This window comes from Streptopelia decaocto, assembly GCF_964273445.1.
Source record: "Streptopelia decaocto genome assembly, chromosome: 1".
NCBI classification, from domain to species: domain Eukaryota; kingdom Metazoa; phylum Chordata; class Aves; order Columbiformes; family Columbidae; genus Streptopelia; species Streptopelia decaocto.
This window is the reverse complement of record NC_138663.1, coordinates 2,578,859-2,597,738: the sequence shown is the minus strand read 5'-3', so window position 1 is coordinate 2,597,738 and position 18,880 is coordinate 2,578,859. Positions and strand designations below refer to the sequence as shown.

The 18,880-nt window shown below is 47.0% G+C and overlaps 1 protein-coding gene across 1 annotated transcript in view; it reads left to right on the top strand.

Moving 5' to 3' along the window:
• Positions 1 to 18,880, top strand: part of EXOC4 (exocyst complex component 4) — a 422,037-nt gene that overhangs the window by 329,577 nt on the left and 73,580 nt on the right. The window contains exon 12 of the mRNA XM_082075021.1: positions 12,412 to 12,548. Within this exon, the coding sequence (XP_081931147.1) occupies positions 12,412 to 12,548 (137 nt within the window). The remainder of the gene's footprint in view (positions 1 to 12,411; positions 12,549 to 18,880) is intronic.

Genomic DNA, 18,880 nt, shown 5'->3' with positions numbered 1-18,880 from the left:
ATATTATTCCTTTTCATTGCAGCCTTGCACAAATGTGTATTGATTAATAAAGGAAGAGTGTGGCCGGTGCCTGGCACTTGTGAGTGATAAACAGTTATGCAGCAGTAAAGAGGGTATATTAAAGGGTAAGAGCTAATGACTTTTCTTGTGTATGTAACACATTAAAACCAGCATGAAGCTGCAGCTATTTTATCATGCTGCTAATGTCCCTGACAACATTCACTTGGTGGGAGTGAATGAATGGAAATCCATTTAGAGGAGTAAATTAAAATACCTTAAAAAATGCCTTTAATAATAGCTACAGAACTCAGCAGGATCAGAGAAGTGAGAGATACAAAAGACCTATTAAGTTCTCCAGTCCATCTCCCTGCCAAGGCAGCGGTATTTCTTATTACGCATTTACTACTGTATCATTCTGTGAAGATTTAAATGTCTCAAGTGCCAGCTCCTCTGATGGGAGAGTCATCGAAAGGCTGCGAGATTGGACTGTCACAAACTTTCCCTCATGTGCACCCTAATTTTTCCTTTCCAGCTCATCTCCTGCGCCGCACATGTAGATCCGCAATGGAAATAGGTGGAGGAAAGTCCTTATCCAGATGTTAACTTGTGCACGTCCTATTTTTTAAGCTCGTAACAATGCTGAGTGAGCGGCCTGCTTGGAATTCGGGATGCACATATGTTTGTTTGAAGACTGTTGAAAGGCATCTCAAGTGGATACTTGAGTCCCACGGCTGTGAAATAACCTCAGCGTGTTTTCGGAGGCAAGAACCACCTTGGCAGGGGATGCTCAGTGGCTTCTGCTGAGGGTGGTGAGAGCCTGGCCCAGGTTGGCCAGAGAGGTGGTAGATGAACCATCCCTGGAGACATCCCAGGCCAGGCTGGACGGGGCTCTGAGCAACCTGAGCTGCTGAAGATGTCCCTGCTCATGGCAGGGGGGGAACTGGGTGAGCTTGGAAGGTCCCTTTAACCCAAACTATTCTATGATTCTATGTTCCATCTTCAGCAGGATGGACCTGCTGAATCAAATCCTTTTTTTGGCAAGCTCCTGGCCACTGGCTAAGAGTTGATATGCTGCGAATTCCCGTTTTCTGGGGAATTCAGGAGATTTGAATAGTGTCTTTTTGGAGGACAGATTCAAATTGCTAGTTCTGGAGATGAAGGTTCCTCTGCTTTTAGGTATTTCTGTGTCAGAGCTTCTGGCATAGCAAGGAGGGTGTTGGTCTCTTCTCCCAAGTAGCAAGTGATAGGATGAGAGGAAATGGCCTCAAGTTGGGCAGGTTCAGGTTGGATATGAGGAAAAATCGTTCACAGAGACGGTTGTCGGGCATTGGAACAGGCTGCCCAGGGCAGTGCTGGAGTCACCATCCCTGGAGGGTGGGACAGATGGAGATGAGGTTCTCAGGGACATGGGGTAGTGCCGGGGTGAGTTATGATTGGACTCGATGACCTTGAGCATCTCTTTCAACCAAAATGATTCTATGATTCTAAGGTGGTTTTGGCTGGTTAGTTGTTTTTAAGCATACCTTGGGCATCTTTTGCCATGGAATTTATTTGAGCTCAAAATCAGAATAAATACATCTGACCTCCAGTATAATCAGCCATAGAAGTTCACCCAGTTATTTCTGCACTGAGTCCAAAACTCCAGTTTGAATGTAGCTTATCTTTCTGAAAAGCGGCCATTCTTGACTTAGAGCCTTGCAGAGACCTCGTGTGCTTAATTACCTTCACTGTTAAAAACACGTAACTCATCTCTGCTGTGGTACCATCCAGCTTCAGCTCCCGTCTGCTGGATCCCCTTGTGGCTGGCTTAGAAGGCTTAAATGAAATAAATAAGGAGCCTGAAAAATATTTTAATGTTATAGACACTCAGGAGGTCAAAAAGAAAACTCTTTTTTTGATTTTCTGTGCAGATTTCTGCACAGGACAAGTGTCTCGATAACCATCAAATCCCATTCATCCAGAGCAAGTGGTTGAGTGGAGCGTTTCTCATTGAAGAAAAGCTGTTCACGTGTAGTTATGTAGGCACATCGTTCTGTCTTGATGGTGGCAAAATCATTTTCTGGTGGGGTAAATGATCTGTAGTCTTGTACTTGAGTGAGCGTCAGCCTTCAGGGGTCAGTAAGAATAGCGAAGAAGAGCTGAATTGCAACCCAGATGTTAAGTCGAGGTCCTATATGATGTGAGAAAGAATGTAGAAACTGGCTGATTCTGACCTTCCATGCTGTAAGAAGGGGCTCAGTTTAAGTAGAAATGGGGGAAATCTTCCTAAGAAAAGTTATCCTTGATGTGAAGCGGAGCCCGGAGCACAAACCTGTCTCAAATTTGGACAACGAATATGATGAAAAATGCCATCCAGCCATAACCGCAGTCATTGTGCCTCCTCTCTAATCTTCCCCAGCTTTAGGATTTGGCTTCATGTATTGCAGAAGAGGCACATGAGCTTTTAGACTCTGCAGGCGTTTGCTCAAATTGCAGAGCCGATGAGTATCACTTACCTTTTTCTAAATTATTGCGGAGCGTATTTGGATAATACTCATGGCAGTGTCCTTTTTTCTGTGCTTTAAATAGTTGCGATGGATTGTGCACTTACCGGACTTCAGCAGGTTGGCCGCAGTTAATGTTAACTTTGTATAGAATAGAAGCTCGTGTGTTCAAATCATGGGCTCTGTGAAATCCTAAATAATGAGTATAGTGTTTAGAGGAAGAAAACATGAGGACATAACAAGATGGATGGATGATGGCAGAGCGGTGGACGTGGTCTACCTTGACTCGAATAAGGCATTTAACACAGTCTCCCACAGCATCCTCACAGCTAAACTGAGGGAGTGCGGGCTGGATGACCGAGTAGTGAGATGGACTGTGAACTGGCTGAGGGGAAGAAGCCAGAGAGTCATGGTCAATGGGGCGGAGTCCAGTTGAGGCCTGTATCCAGTGCAGTGCCTCAGGGGGCAGTGCTGAGGCCGGTATTATTCAATATATTTATCAATTACTTGGATGAGGGAATAGAGTGACTGTCAGCAAGTTTGCTGATGACACCAAGCTGGGAGGAGTGGTGACACTGGAAGCTCTGCTGCCATCAGAGACCTGGACAGGCTGGAGAGCTGGGCAGGCAAAAATTTAATGCAATAGAACAAGGACAAGTGTAGAGTCTTGAATCTGGGCAGAACAACCCCAGGTTCCAGTGTAAGTTGGGCAATGACCTATTAGAGAGCAGCGTAGGGGAAAGGGACCTGGGGGTCCTGGGGACAGCAGGATGACCATGAGCCAGCACTGGGCCCTTGTGGCCAGGAAGCCAATGGGACCTGGGGTGGGTTAGAAGGGGGTGGTCAGTAGGTCAGAGAGGTTCTCCTGCCCCTCTACTCTGCCCTGGGGAGACCACACCTGGAATCTTGTGTCCAGTTGTGGCCCCTCAGTTCCAGCAGGACAGGGAACTGCTGGAGAGAGTCCAGCGCAGCCACCAAGATGCTGAAGGGAGTGGAGCATCTCCCGTGTGAGGAAAGGCTGAGGGAGCTGGGGCTCTGGAGCTGGACAAGAGGAGACTGAGGGGTGACCTCATTCATGGGGATCAATATGGAAGGGGTGAGTGTCAGGAGGATGGAGCCAGGCTCTTCTCAGTGAAAACCAATGGTAGGACAAGGGGCAATGGGTGCAAACGGGAACACAAAAGGTTTCACTTAAATTTGAGAAGAAACTTGTTCCCAGTGAGGGTGGCAGAGCCTGGTCCAGGCTGCCCAGGGAGGTTGTGGAGTTTCCTTCTCTGCAGACATTCCAACCCGCCTGGACACCTTCCTGTGTAACCTCATCTGGGTGTTCCTGCTCCGGGGGGGGATTGCACTGGATGAGCTTTCCAGGTCCCTTCCAACCCCTGACATTCTGGGATTCTGTGATTCTGTGGAAACAGTTCTGTGTGATCAAAGGTAATATAGTAATAAGCAGATTTTATGGTGCGTGTTCTCTTCATCAATATTCTAGTTCACTGGAGCAAACGTTTTCTGGATCACACAGCGCCAGGTAAATAAGAACTACCCAAGACCTTGTTTGTACACTCACTTAGCTGCTGCGGTCCCATGTTTAAAGGTGAGAGAGAAATACAGCATATCCCAGACTCCGTTCGCATCTGTGGGGATGAAAACACTCGAGACCTCTCAGAATAAAGCCCATAAAAAGAAAAACAGGCAGAGTTACAGTTAAAAAAAAGAATGTCTCAGAGTTAGGAGTATTTGTGAAGCAAAGTTGTAGTAGGATGTAGTATAACCATAGCAACGGGCAGGGCTCTGCACAACTGATACCAGAATAATGAATTTTGCTGAAGAAAACTACTGTATGAGGAAAGCGGGCTATCAGATTTCGAGACCGTAAAAAGAGGGTTTTTTGCATTTAAACACCTATTTGAATCGATACATACTAAAAACTTCAGCTCTTTGTAAGCCCTGGATGTGCCACAGAAGAGAACAAATTGAAAAGCCCCCTTATCGCTCAGTGTGAAATAACCACTAATCAGTAAAAAAGGCAATTTCAACTATCGTCTTTCCTCTGTTAGCTTAAAAAAAACCATATATTTCAGTTGGTTCAGGGTTGTTTTTTTCTTCTATTTTAGTGGGGGTAACCGCAGAGCTGATGTAGTGAAATGGGGGTGCAGGTTGGTTCCCCACAACAATGATGGAGCTGGGGCAGCACCCAGGTCGTGCCCGTTCCCCTGCCCACGGGGCTTATGTTGCCTATTTTTTAGAGATCTAGGAGGTTTAAACAGCCAGTTTATCCCAATATTCAGATGAAATTGTGTCCCCATCTTGTGGTTTTCACTTTTGAATAATTTCCCTCTCTACCAACATGTAGTATCATCTAATGAGATGAGAGAATAGATGTTTTAGTACCCTCCCGAGATATTCGTTAAACTGCTGGAATTTGGGCAAAGGAAGTAAACGCATTTGTGGTTTTTATCTCACACCTTCCGTTGCCCTTCAGGGCGCTGACAGCACTTTATTTATCAGCTCGCAAGAGCCTGGCCGGGTATTTAAACAGCTCAACTGATAAAGCGAAGCACGTGCTGGGAGGTCGCTGCGGAGCTCCGTTTCACCCGCCCGCCGATTAACGAACCGTTATTAATTGACAACAGAAGAACCAAATTGTGCCTGGCAGCCCAACTTTGCGGAGCATCGCGGGTCAGGGCGCACGGGGGTGGCAGGTGGGGACGTGGGACGGGGAGGCAGCTCCAACACAGTGGGTTTCCTATTTTAGAGCTCATTGGCTTGGGTGGGATTTTGGCGAAGCTCCCGCAGCTGCTGAAAGCCTGTTAGTCTCTAAATGTCCTAATAAAATTAATCGTAATATTAATGAATCGTAGAATAGAACAGCCCAAGCTGGAAGGGACCTGGAAGGATCATCTGGTCCAACCTCTCGTGGGAAGAGGAGCCAAGATGAAATTATCCAGCACCTTCTCCAGCTACATCTTGATAACCTTCAGTGATGGGGACTCTACCATGTCCCTGGGGAAGTTGTTCCAGCAAATTATTATTTTCATTGTAAAAAATGTCTTATGTCAATATGGTTTATGTCAGGATGAAAACTCTCCCAGTGCAACTTGTACCCATTGCCCTTTGTCTTCTCCATCTGGCTCCTTGTGATGAGAGAACTTCTGTTTTCTTTGTAGCTGTCCTTCAGGTACTGGATAAAATAATAGTAAAATAAGCCCAGATCCTGAATCCTGGGCCCAGGATCCTATATGGTATTTGGGGAACTGCACATTTTTGGGCGAAGTTCTGTATGCCAGGCCAGTATCCGAGAGCACATCAAACTCAGTCCTCTCTCCACAGTCCCGTCATATCTCATTGTGTCCTGTGGCATTACGCTGGTGCGGTACCCGACAGAGATTTGGAGATTTGGAGAGGAGGGATGGAAGTGGCCAACGCTACAATATGGAAAGTGGACCCAGAGGGGAACGAGGAAGAGTGAAGTTTTGATATGAGAAAAGAAGGTGAAATGGATCTTTGGTGGATGTCCTTTCTTTGGGATCTTGCTTAAAGAGGGGGACTTGCCCAGCGTGTGGCTTTTCCTGGTCCAGGGATGGCACCAGGGACCATGTTGGGGTTCCTGAGCCAGAACATCCCTCCAGAACCCTGGGTTATGGCTTTGCGAGATGCTTGAGCCCAATGATGAGATGCTGGGAGATCACCCCATGCTATGCTGACATTCAGACGGATCCAGATCCTGCTTTCACCACGTACCCATCAGCTCGTTGTCTTCATCCCAACCTCTGCAAGTTCATTTCTGCAACTCATCGCAGAGTGAGGAATCAGCCTGACACCCACAGGTACAACAAGATAGCAACACCAACCTTCCCGGCAGGAAAGGAGACACGCCACGATCTCCTAAACCACAGCCATCCCCTTTCCAAGTGCAGCCCTCAACTCTGCACCCCATCTCCATGGGAAGAACTAGAGCAATCTGTGGGGAAGTTTGTCACCATAATGGATGGTGACACGGCACATGGCACCTGAGACAGGTGAGGCTGCATCGAGCAGAACAAATCTGTACGAGGGTGTGTTCCTGCTGGGGCAGGCGAAGGATTTTTCCTCTGACATGGAGCTGCTGGAGAGGGGCCAGAGGAGCCGCAGCAATGATCCAGGGCTGGAACAGCTCTGCTGGGGGACAGGCTGAGAGAGCTGGGGTGTTCAGCTGGAGAACAGAAGCTCCAGGGAGACCTTAGTGCGGCCTTTCCGGACTTAAAAGGGGCTGATAAGAAAGATGGGGACAGACTTTTGAGCAGGGCCTGTTGTGATAGGACAAGGGGTGACGGTTTAAAGTAAGGCGGGAAATTCAGGCCGGACATGAGGAAGAAATTGTTGGCCCTGAGGGTGGTGAGAGCCTGGCCCAGGTTCCCAGAGAGGTGGTGGCTGAACCATCCCTGGAGACATCCCAGGCCAGGCTGGACGGGGCTCTGAGCAACCTGAGCTGGTGAAGATGTCCCTGCTCATGGCAGGGGGGGAACTGGGGGAGCTTTGAATGTCCCTTCCAACCCAAATTATCTTATGATACTGTGATTAAATATTTGTGGCTCTTCCCCAAAGACTAATGCCCCAGTGTGTGGAGCCATCTGCTGAACACACCTTTCCAGTGCATGGAAAGGAGGATGAATGATGCTTTGGAAAGGCAGATGCTGTGAATTTATCGTTTTCAGGGGTGGCTGAGAAACTAATACAAAAATAAAACAAGAAAATGAATGAAGAAATGTTGCAAATCAAAGTGTCGGTGTGAGACGTAACCAACTTTGTAAACGGTCCCAAACCCGGAGCTGTGGGTCAGCACTGAGCTTGAAGAGGTTTGAAAACCTTCTGTCTCACCTCTCCTGCCTTTAATTACAGTTGCGCTCCCTATAGCACTTTTTAAATCGTAAGGTGTCAGCTATGCTCCAGCTTAAAAATTAGATTAGGCTTTATTTATTCTTCCCTTTAAGGCAGCCACGTCCTGCGCTCATCTGGTGCCTTCCTCTGCCAAGGCATCTCAAGGAGATTTTTAAGTAATGGGCAATAATATACTAATAATCGACAACCTTTCCAGTGCCAAGGTCTCTTCTTCCATCTGCTGTGTTTTCAAGAGCCCATCACACGGTGAAGACGACCCTGCACAGGTACATCCCCGTCTTTGCCTTCTTACCCCTAGAAAAATGAACCAAGGGAACGGGCATGAGAGAAGCTGTGATTTCTGCAAACAATAATAAAAACTATTCAGAGTGGAAATTGTTCCCCTAATCTAAGTGTTACTTGGCAAGGAGTTGCAGAAAACAAAACGACAGGTTGAAAACCTGGAGGTTTGTGTGGGCTTCAGCTGTTGTTTTCACAGAATCACAGAATCGACTGGGTTGGAAAAGACCTCAGAGATCATCCAGTCCAACCCTTGGTCCAACTCCAGTCCATTGACTAGATCATGACACTAAGTGCCATGTCCAATCTCAGTTTAAAAACGTCCAGGGCCGGTGAGTCCAGCACCTCCCTGGGCAGCCATTCCAATCCTGACCACTCTCTCTGCACAGAATTGCTTTCTAATGTCCAGCCTCAATTTCCCCTGGCAGAGTTGAAGCTCATGGCCCCTTGTCCTATTGCTGATGCCTGGGAGAAGAGCCCAATCCCCACCTGGCTAGAACTGCCCTTCAGGTAGTTATAGTTATAGTTTTGAGCTTCTGTGCATCGGGGAAACAGTTTTATTGTATTGAAATTGCATTTTAAGGGATCCTTGAAAACAAACATACCTCCAGCTACACCATTTTACATCCAGCGCCCTCTTGCTGTAGAGGAATTCAGGCATTTTAAAACTTCAGGTGGGGTTGCACAAGACAATAATCCCAAAGGTATTATTCAAATAGTTCTTCTGGGTCTGCTTGTTCTCCATCACTGGTAGAGAGTGAATTATTCCCACCCTGGAGCTGCTTTAAGTTACCCAAAGCTTCAGCACAACTAAGAATTAAGGACTATATCAAGGAGCAATGACAAATGTTTGCAAAATACATTAAAGACAAAGCCCACAGTGTTAATAATGAGTTGTGCTGCACTGTGTTATTCTATTGGCTTGACAGTAGCTAATGGACAAGAGGTCGTAAGAAGGAATTTCATCTATTTTTAGTAGCCTTGAGACCCTTTTAAAACCTTCCCCCCGACGTGCTGTAGGAGTAATGAACGATCCCCTCGGCGCGGTGTTGGGATTCAGCCCCACGCGGCGTTTTCGGGTGCGAGGGGATGAATATTGTTCGGCGGACGCGTTTCCTTGTTAGCGTGGGTTTCTTTAAAAGGCTTCACTGAAGCGCCTCGCCGTAAAATTACGCTTTGATCGTCTCCATTTGCCGTTAATGAATCCAGATGGGTTAGAGGCAACTGGATTGCGGCTCTCTGATAATACGTGCGCTGCCTTTCATTTCAGAAGATCCCGCGCTGGCCCAGCTAACGAATCCAGCTTTATTAACATGGCCTAATGCGTCCTAATGCATGGCGTCCCCAGAGACACATGCAGATGTGTCAGGTTTGCTTTGGGAAAGGTTGAAATGTTACAGAAAAATAACCATTACATAGCCGGGACTGTCTTCTTTCATATGGTAATGGCCTTTTTTCTTTCTTTTATTATTATTTTTTTAAATCATGCAAGTAGCTTTGTGTTTCCTTTAAATCAAAAGACCTTATTCTAAAATCAAGAGATTGGCAGGAGCTTAGCTGTGATTTTAATGTTGTTGTAGAGAGCAGAAAGTAAGTGGGAGAAACTACATAGAAACCTCTTTTAACATGCAGTCTTTGGATTTTTTTAGTTGTTTTTTCACATTTTGAGTTATGTAAAGAAATAGAAATGGGGCGGATCGAGGCCGGGTTTGATTCCTCTTTGTTTGGTGGCCCCACCTCATGAAGGTGACACGAGGATGCCTGGAAGGACAGATCCCTGGTGAGCAAGAGAGATCAGTTGAGAGCATCGATGGGCTGGAAGTCCCACCCACATCCCACCAGTGAAGTATCAGGGAAAACCAAAAAGTTTGATTGTCCATGCAAAGATGGGAAAAATTGCCTTTGTCTTCCCGTTACATGAGTTAGGAAGGATTTTTTGATTTCTTATTTTATATTCCCTAAGTGTTAACTTCAGTGCCTCACCCTTAAGGATCAGGATCACACCCCTGAAAGAGATTTGGATTCAATTTGCACAGCGACTTCTCTATTTTCCATTTGTGCAATCAGAATTGTTTTTGTAGAAATCATTTTGGTCGGACCATAGAATCATTTTGGTTGGAAAAGACCTTTATGATCATCGAGATGTTCTGGTGGCTCACGTCAGCAGGTTGGAGAGTCGCCTTTTCCTCTGCTGGCAGACAAACAGCGGCCACGGCAGCACTTTTCAGCCTTGTAGGAGTAAAGTGAAGCGCGTCTGCTGCACTGATTCAAGTTGTCAGTGCTTGAAGGTTGAAGGCCAGCAGCTCCTTAACCAGCTCAAATTCAATGAAGGTGTGACTATGCCCTACCTCTAACCTGGTGGATCTAATTTCCTCAAATTACTCGGTAATTTTCATTTATCAGTCCAAAGATAGAATCATAGAATCCTTTTGGTTGGAAAAGACCCTCAAGATCATCGAGACCAACCATTAACCCAGCCCTGTCCCTGCCCCATGTCCCTGAGAACCTCATCTCTGTCTGTTCAACCCTCCAGGGATGGTGACTCCAGCACTGCCCTGGGCAGCCTGTTCCAATGCCCCACAGCCCTTTGGGGAAGAAGTTGTTCCCCACATCCAACCTCAACCTCCCCTGGTGCAACTTGAGGCCGTTTCCTCTGCTCCTGGTGCTTGTTCCTGGGGAGCAGAGCCCGACCCCCCTGGCTCCAAGCTCCTTTCAGGCAGTTCAGAGATCAGAAGGTCTCCCCTCAGCTCCTGTTCTCCAGCTGAACCCCCCAGGTCCCTCAGCCGCTCCCATCACACTTGTGCTCCAGCCCCTCACCAGCTCCGTTCCCTTCTCTCAACTCGCTCCAGCACCTCAAGGCTTTTCTTGGCACGAGGTCTTGAGCTTGGTCTTGAGTTTAGTCTCAAGTAAGAGGTGCTAGGTCACTCTCCCACTTTAGCAGGATTTGGGTGGATTGTTAAAACGCTGGTTTTGCCATGGCTGGGGTCAGCCAAGCCGGCTAGAAAAGAGCCCGGGCGCTGTTTGAGTCCCGCAGCCGATGAGCTGTGCTCACACCTCGGAGCCCAGCGCTGTGCAAACAGCATCGGCGGCTGCTGCAGCCTCTCTGCACCATCGTCTGCTTCATTTGCTCGCGATGACTCCGCGTTGCCAGCCCCGTAGGGTTGGTTTTTCTCCTCCCTGCGCGTCAACCCCACGGTGGGATTGAATATTTATTAAAACAGTGATACTTGTAATAACAGGAGAAGCAGCATAAACAGGAGCATCTGAGAGGCAGCTCTGCCAGCCTACATTTTAGTTTGGACAAAATAATCCCAAATTGTTGCTAATTACAATATGAAAGATCTATTAATTCCTGCGATTTGCTTAAGAGCAAGCTTAGTATGATAAAAGAGCAACCAAAGAGAAGGTTGGGTGTTTTTTTTCCTCCAAGTGCAGTTATGAGCCAAGGACGTACCAGGAACAGCTCAGGCGGTGACTAAGGCTTCGTTGAAACCCCCACATGCTTCCAAGCCCTGTGCTCTGAATGAGGATGAGGTTTGCAGATGCTTTTTTTTACCCAATCAGGGACAGGTAGCGGAGCAGAATCAATTCCTGTCACTCACGGGGTCGCTCCGGAGGAGCAGGATTATGGATCAGGGCAATGCTGCCGCACTTTCATCTGGAAATCAATAGAGGGACGGAAGTTGGGCTTGTCGGGATGTGGCAGGGACGGCGATTTGGGGTTTGATGAGATTTTGCTCTGCGAACAACCGAGTCACTAACTCCTCTTCACATCCTGATTAACCCAGAGAAGGGGGTAAATTCAGCCTTGGTGCAGCTCTCTCCATGTCCCTGGGGTCCCCCCATGTAAATCTGAGTCCATAATTTCTCAAACAAACCAGGGTGTCCAAACACTTTGGTCTCCTCCTTTGCCTTTGCACAAAGCTCAAGAATAACCCTTCACTCTACCAAGCCTAATATTAATTACATTTATATCAACCAAAGACTTTGACAACTTTCCTTCCATGTTGTTTTTAGCAACCAAATTAAATACAGCAGCATTGCAATGTCATAAATACAAACTGCACCAAATCACCTTGGGGACCCTCAGAAATCCCAAAATTCATATGGAACTGTTTGAATATCAAACTTTATCAGATATATGTTACCTCCTTTTGCAGGCCATCCAGGCTTGCTCGTCTATAGGGTGTGGAGCAGGATTTTGGGGTTGCAGACTTGCCTTGTTCCTATGGTTGTAAATACACTGCTTGGGGTGACAAAGGCATTTCAAGGTGCTACTTAAACATCAGACACCGGCAGCTTGTGCGAATGGGAGCGATGGGTAAAATCCTTCGTCTTGAGGATAGTCTGCGATCTGTAAGTCCAGAATTATTGCTCAGGTTGAAATGCTGGGGGTTTGCAAGTCCAAGCAGAGCTTAGTGAAGCTGCGAGTACCTGGTTCCTCTAAAAATCACAGTTCTGCAGTTTGAGGTGTCATCCATTGAAGGAAAGACCCAGTGAACTCCGCTGCTCCTCAGCCTGTGGAAAAAAATCCATACTCTTTCAGACGTGACACTCAAAGCCTTGAGCTGCTCTCTTCCATCTCTTGGTTTCTACTTTTTCCTCCTTGGTTCTGTTTTACGTCACTCGGTGGCACAGGCTGCTCCAGCATCTGCTCGGCGTCGGGAAGCATCAGCTGCACGGTTGCATCTGTGACGCTAATTAGCAAAACATGAGAAGGCTGAAATTAAGATTCACGCTATTCATACTTGCGCTTTCTTTTCGTTTCCAGAGCACGGTGATTGTGGAGAAGACCGTTCAAGACCTGATGAACCTGATGCACGACTTGAGCGCCTATTCGGATCAGTTCCTCAACATGGTGTGTGTGAAACTCCAGGAGTACAAGGACACCTGCACCCTTGCCTACAGGTACCGGCAGGCTTGGAAACCAATGTATTCTGGAGATACTTTTGGGCTTTTTGCTATTTTGTCATGAGTAGGAAGGAGTTACTTCTAGAAATCGTCTCTGCTGGGATGGTCAAGGTGGGGAAAAATCTGGAACAGTGATCAATGGTATATAAAGAGTCTTGGTTTCCCAGTGAGTTTGTGCACATCGCACTGTGGTTTAGGCTCTTTAAACGTGGTAGTAGAGTTTAGAAACCACACGGCTTGTCTCTTAATCAGCCAAAAGGTGACCTTAGGTTGGAGATGGAGAGTGTAAGGCATCATGGTTAACACAAAAAGCTGTGTATAGCTATTGCTTTCTTGTCGAGATCCTTCCATTTAAGTGTTCCCAAGAGATTCGGCTATATTTTAATTAATTATATTGAGATTTGGGTATTCAGATCTCGTGACAACTTAGGAATTAGTAACCGCAACACATAGATACGCACACACTGGGTTTTGTGAAACTTTCCATGGACTTATTCTTTCAAGGAGTCATTGAATGCTCTGTCCTGGGCTTCGTTTATCAGTGGGTTTGGGTGATCTGAGATCTGCTTTCCCAACCATGGTGTGGAAACTGAATGCAGCGTGATCACCCTGGCTTAACACACTGGGTTGTAGGGTTTGAGTCCTTTGGCTACTTGATTTATCATGGATTTCCAGCGTAAACATGGATAAATAACTTATTCTGTGTACATCCCAATTCTCCAACTGTAAATGGCTTTTTTCTGGAGAGGGGGCCAGGACCGTGTCCCACGCCACGGGGATAAATACTCGCACTGAAAGCCACTAAAGATGCTGCGGCAATATGAGCTATAATAGCTGCTATACATAATCTCCTTTAATGGCTAATTGAGGCTGGCGATAGCAGGGGAGGCTGAAAAAAGCCCCTTGTGTTTTCTGACCAAGAACATTAAGAAATTATTTCCTATTGCCTGGTTTCATTCAGGAGAAGCTTCATCTGGCAAGCGGCTGCGGATGGGCTCATTATTATTATTAATAATGCCAACAATAGCAGTGAGCACATATGTGGGCTAAACTTCGCCTGAGCGCCCGTGTAAATTGGTAACTGTGCCTGTGCCGTTGTCCAAAATGCTCATATTTTATATGAAACCTCCCCGACTTGAGCCAAACAATAGATGTAATTTCTTTGGCTTGAACTTAAAGGTCCTTCCTTCCTTCTTCCTTTGCTGATACCATTCCTGGATTTGGCACCTGCTGAGGAGTAATTAGGACAGCCCTAATTTGGCAATATCCTGATTGCAGCAGGAGGGAAAACAGGAAATGTTCTCGTTTTGCTGCTCGCAAATGACTGACAGAAATAGAAATCTAGATACATTTCAAACGATGCTTTCCCGGCTGGATCCGCGGGGACGTTGTGCCCTCTGCAGGGATCTCGCGTCCGTACGGCTCCGCGCGGGGTTTTCCTCGGATGTTTGAGACGGATCAATCCTCCTGTTGGTGAAGTTAGTGGAGGAAGGATCATTTCTAGCTGCTTCATGTCAGAACAAACCCCTTAGAGCTGCGAATGGATACGATGGGGCGAAGCTACTGGGACAAGGGAGCGCGTGTTTGTTCTGGAGATGTCAAGACAGTGAGAATTTGGGAAGCCGGAGAGATGGTTTATGTAAGATCTGCACGTGGCATTCGTTCATTCCCTGTGTGTTCCTTGAAGGGGAATATGAGCAAACGTGGATGAAATGTATTCAAATCCAGGCTCCGCAAAGCGTGGCTGTTTAATTCGGCGTCCTTTGCAGAACAGGCAGCTCTGTCAGGACGTCAGTGCTAAGAAATGCACAGCCGAGACTTTTCGTGTTCGATTTCCATTTGGCGCTGATTTTTCTAGTGAATGCAAAAAAAAAACCCACACCAAAACACACCAGCCCTAACAGAGCTGGTTATGAATGGATTGGGCATTTCTATAACTAGCAAGCACAGATTTTCTTGGTTTAATTGATGACAAATTTCAGAAGCATATTTAATCTGATCTAGGTGAGGTGTCTTCTGCAAATTAGCTGTTTGTAAGAAGTGCAATTTCAGTTTGACACAAACTGTTTGCCAACGTGAGTTATGTTTTCTGACAACTTTATGAGGGGTTGGAGATTAAAATGAAGCACAAATGGGAGACGGAGCCACAAAACCTTGTGCTGTGTTTGTGGCACTTTTCTTAAGTCTTCTCCAGCCCACGTCCAACTGCTTACTCAGCAGATTTCTATGAAGGCCGCTCTGCTCATGGGTTAAGTCTATACAGTTAAACCATTTTTACGAGGCTTTGGGAAATACTGAAAGGCCATAGAAGGAATCACAGGGACAGGGAAAAACCTGACCAGTTCGGAGTAGCTGCCCTTAACATGGGTATTTCCTTTTACTCTCTTGCCAACACCCTTCTCGGCTGAGTTTTGCCGTCTTGAGCGCTAAACTAATCTCTTTCCATGTCTTTCTACAGCAACTGGCTTCGTGTTTAGTTATGTTCATGTTGAAATTGCACATTCTTATTTTGCTGACCAGGTTTAAGGTCTGTCCTGTGCGTCCACCTCCTTCTTATCAATCTTCGTCTTCTCTCCCTTGGACAGCCATCCTCTTGCACGTTTTTCAACCTACTCAAAAAGTCTGAGTCACCAGTCACCTAAATGACTGTTTTTAGCCTGTAAAAAAGAGATGGACATCGCCAAAGAGTGATTCACCTTAATTAAATGTGCCTCAGCTCTCTCCATCTGCTGTGAAGGCAACTTGTGGTGACCAACCAGCCTCCTGGATGAACCATCTCAGCTGAATCTATAAAATTACATGGGGTAAAACGGGGCCTGAATCTCTCCAAATGATGGAAAAAAGAATCACAGTTCCTGCATTCCAACCAGGCAAACTAAAATTAAGCCCCTTTTATTGATAAGGAAATAAGGAGCAGATTAATTTATCCAGGGTGTGAAGTCTGCGGTCACATAGGATTACTCACTCTTGCCACTCAGGTTGCTACTTCCTATTGGTGTCTTTCTCTTCTTGAATTAATTTTTTTGGTTTTAAGCTGTCTTTTTGATTCTTTTGGGGCAGGGATCGGTCTCTCTCAGGCCTTTAGGTACCTGGCACATGCTGCTTTTAAACTCTTAGCAGTGAGATCAGTGCTCAGCGTGGAAACGTCACCCTGGCCAAAAATTCAACAACACATTTGGCACAAGGCAACGGAGGCCAATTAGCCCCCAGATGTTTTCCTAATGAAAAGCCATGGCTCCCCAGCTGTGTCCGGGGATGTTCCCCATTGCTCTGGCCCCACTGGTGCAAACCTGGGCCCGTTCCCACCAGCAGATGCTTTCTGGATAGAACCCAATGAGCTGTGGTGGGGTGAACCCTCCTGCCATCACCTGTGTAAGTGTTACCCTCGTTCCCGACCCGCTCCTGGGTACAAACAGATGGCGTTTTCCTTGGCCTGTTGAGCTGTGAATTAATTAGTTGCTTATGGCACTGGTGGTAGCAAGTAACCCTATTAGAGCAGCAGGAATAATTGCATAGGAGTTGGGGAGAAGGAGGGGGGGCGTTTGAAAGGAAGCGTTTTGAGCTGTACTCAAACATGTCATCCCGTCTTGTGATAATTTACTTGAGGACCCGAATTAAATTGACATTGATAGAAGTTACGGAGGTTGAAAACTGGCTGAGATGCCAGAAAGAAAAAGGAGTCTGTAATTGATGGGGCGTCTAACGGAGATTGGGGGATGTACCACCCTATTTAACATCTTCCTTAATGAGGGGGTGGTTGGAGTAAAACCAACCTGTCAATAAAAATTAGGAGGTGTTGCAATCACAGAATCCCAGAATGTCCGGGGTTGGAAGGGCCCTGGAAAGCTCATCCAGTGCAATCCCCCCATGGAGCAGGAACACCCAGATGAGGTTACACAGGAAGGTGTCCAGGCGGGTTGGAATGTCTGCAGAGAAGGAGACTCCACAACCCCCCTGGGCAGCCTGGGCCAGGCTCTGGCACCCTCACTGAGAAGAAGTTTCTTCTCATATTTAAGTGGAACCTTTTGTGTTCCAGTTTGAACCCATTACCCCTTGTCCTATCATTGGTTGTCACCCAGAAGAGCCTGGCTCCATCCTCCTGACACTCACCCTTTCCATATTGATCCCCATGAATGAGTCCCCCCTCAGTGTCCTCTTGTCCAGCTCCAGAGCCCCAGCTCCCTCAGCCTTTCCTCACACGGGAGATGCTCCACTCCCTTCAGCATCTTTGTTGCCCTGCACTGGACTCTCTCCAGCAGTTCCCTGTCCTGCTGGAACTGAGGGGCCACAACTGGACACAATATTCCAGATGTGGTCCCACCAGGGCAGAGCAGAGGGGCAGGAGAACCTCTCTGACCTACTGACCACCCCCCATGGGACATAATGGGGACATAATTCCAAGGGACCTATGGAGTGGTGGTGGTGTCCCTGCATCGATTAATTTGAAGCTCCCTATTGATTTCAACGGAGAATTTGATTTTGGGCTCCGGTGATTCATAGACCCATGAGTACCACATTGCCAAAGGGTGAGAAAAGCAGGAATTGCATGGGTAAGGCTCTTGGAAGAACATGGACACCAAGCTCAGTTTGCAATTTCTATAGCAGCTGAACAGCCTCCCCTCTGTCCTTCCCCAACATTTACTCCAAAAAGAACCGGATTGTTGAAGACGGCAGATAATAAGGATCATAAAACAGAGAGGTAGCTCTGTCCTCTGTGTAACTCCAGCAGAAGCCTCCCAAAGATGACTTGCATCTGAGGGGCTGTGATAAGGCTGTAAATAATTGAAGAGAGTAAATAGTGGAAGTGGTGAGAGCTGAGGCAGCTGGAAGGGGAAATAACGCGGCATAATGGGATGAAATTGAGTAAAATAAAACACGAGCACAGTATCAGGGTTTTTTTTTTTGGTCCGAGAGTTAAATTTGTTCAACTGTGAAATAGACTCCCAAGGGAAGGAGACTATTACTTTAGTCATTTAAATCCAGAGAGGACAAAGCACTGGGTAATATATTCAATGGAACAGTTGTCTTGCCTTGGCAGAGAAATGGCCAGATATCATCAAATTCAGTTTTTCCATTACGAATGTCAGAGATTCTGGTGGAGCTTTATTTTTCCCCTCGGTTTTTACCGGGGTGAAAAGAGAGGTCTTTTTTCACAAGTGGAAAAACACCAAGTTCCCAACAACAGCAGAAAGCCAAAGTGAAATTTTGACGCCAAGGTCTTCTGTGGCTGGAAACAAAACTCATTCTTTTGTCTGCGGCAGATTGGACATGAAATTTAAAGAGAAGGAGAATTTCTATGTAAGTGCATGTGACAAATTCATTTTCACAAATCCCGTGTACTTACTGAGCAGAGGTTGTTTTCTTGGTGGTAGGCGAAAGGAGTTAAAGTTGCTCCGTGGTGGTGCTCTGCTTCAAGATAGGTCAACGTTAGCTCCTATCTCAATGCCCTTTTCACCGTTTTCCTTTTCAAACCATATATACGCAGTGTGGTGCCACTTCTGTTTCTGTTTATTGATCAAAACACACCTTTAAGGAAATTTAAACTAAGTCTTACATCTGGGCAGGAACAACCCCAGGTTCCAGTGTAAGTCGGGGAATGACCTATTAGAGAGCAGTGTAGGGGAAAGGGACCTGGGGGTCCTGGGGACAGCAGGGTGACCATGAGCCAGCACTGGGCCCTTGTGGCCAGGAAGCCAATGGTACCTGGGGTGGGTTAGAAGGGGGTGGTCAGTAGGTCAGAGAGGTTCTCCTGCCCCTCTGCTCTGCCCTGGGGAGACCACACCTGGAATCTTGTGTCCAGTTGTGGCCCCTCAGTTCCAGCAGGACAGGGAACTGCTGGAGAGAGTCCAGCGCAGGGCAACAAAGATGCTGGAGGGAGTGGAGCATCTCCCGTGTGAGGAAAGGCTGAGGGAGCTGGGGCTCTGGAGCTGGACAAGAGGACACTGAGGGGTGACCTCATTCATGTTTACAGATATCTAAAGGGTGAGTGTCAGGAGGATGGAGCCAGGCTCTTCTCGGTGACAACCAATGATAGGACAAGGGGTAATGGGTTCAAACTGAAACACAAGAGGTTCCACTTAAATATGAGAAGAAACTTGTTCCCGGTGAGGGTGGCAGAGCCTGGCCCAGGCTGCCCAGGGGGGTTGTGGAGTCTCCTTCTGTGCAGACATTCCAACCCGCCTGGACACCTTCCTGTGTAACCTCATCTGGGTGTTCCTGCTCCATGGGGGGATTGCACTGGATGAGCTTTCCAGGGCCCTTCCAACCCCTGACATTCTGGGATTCTGTGATATGCTCACCATGGAAGACAGTGGGTGATAGGATCTAGA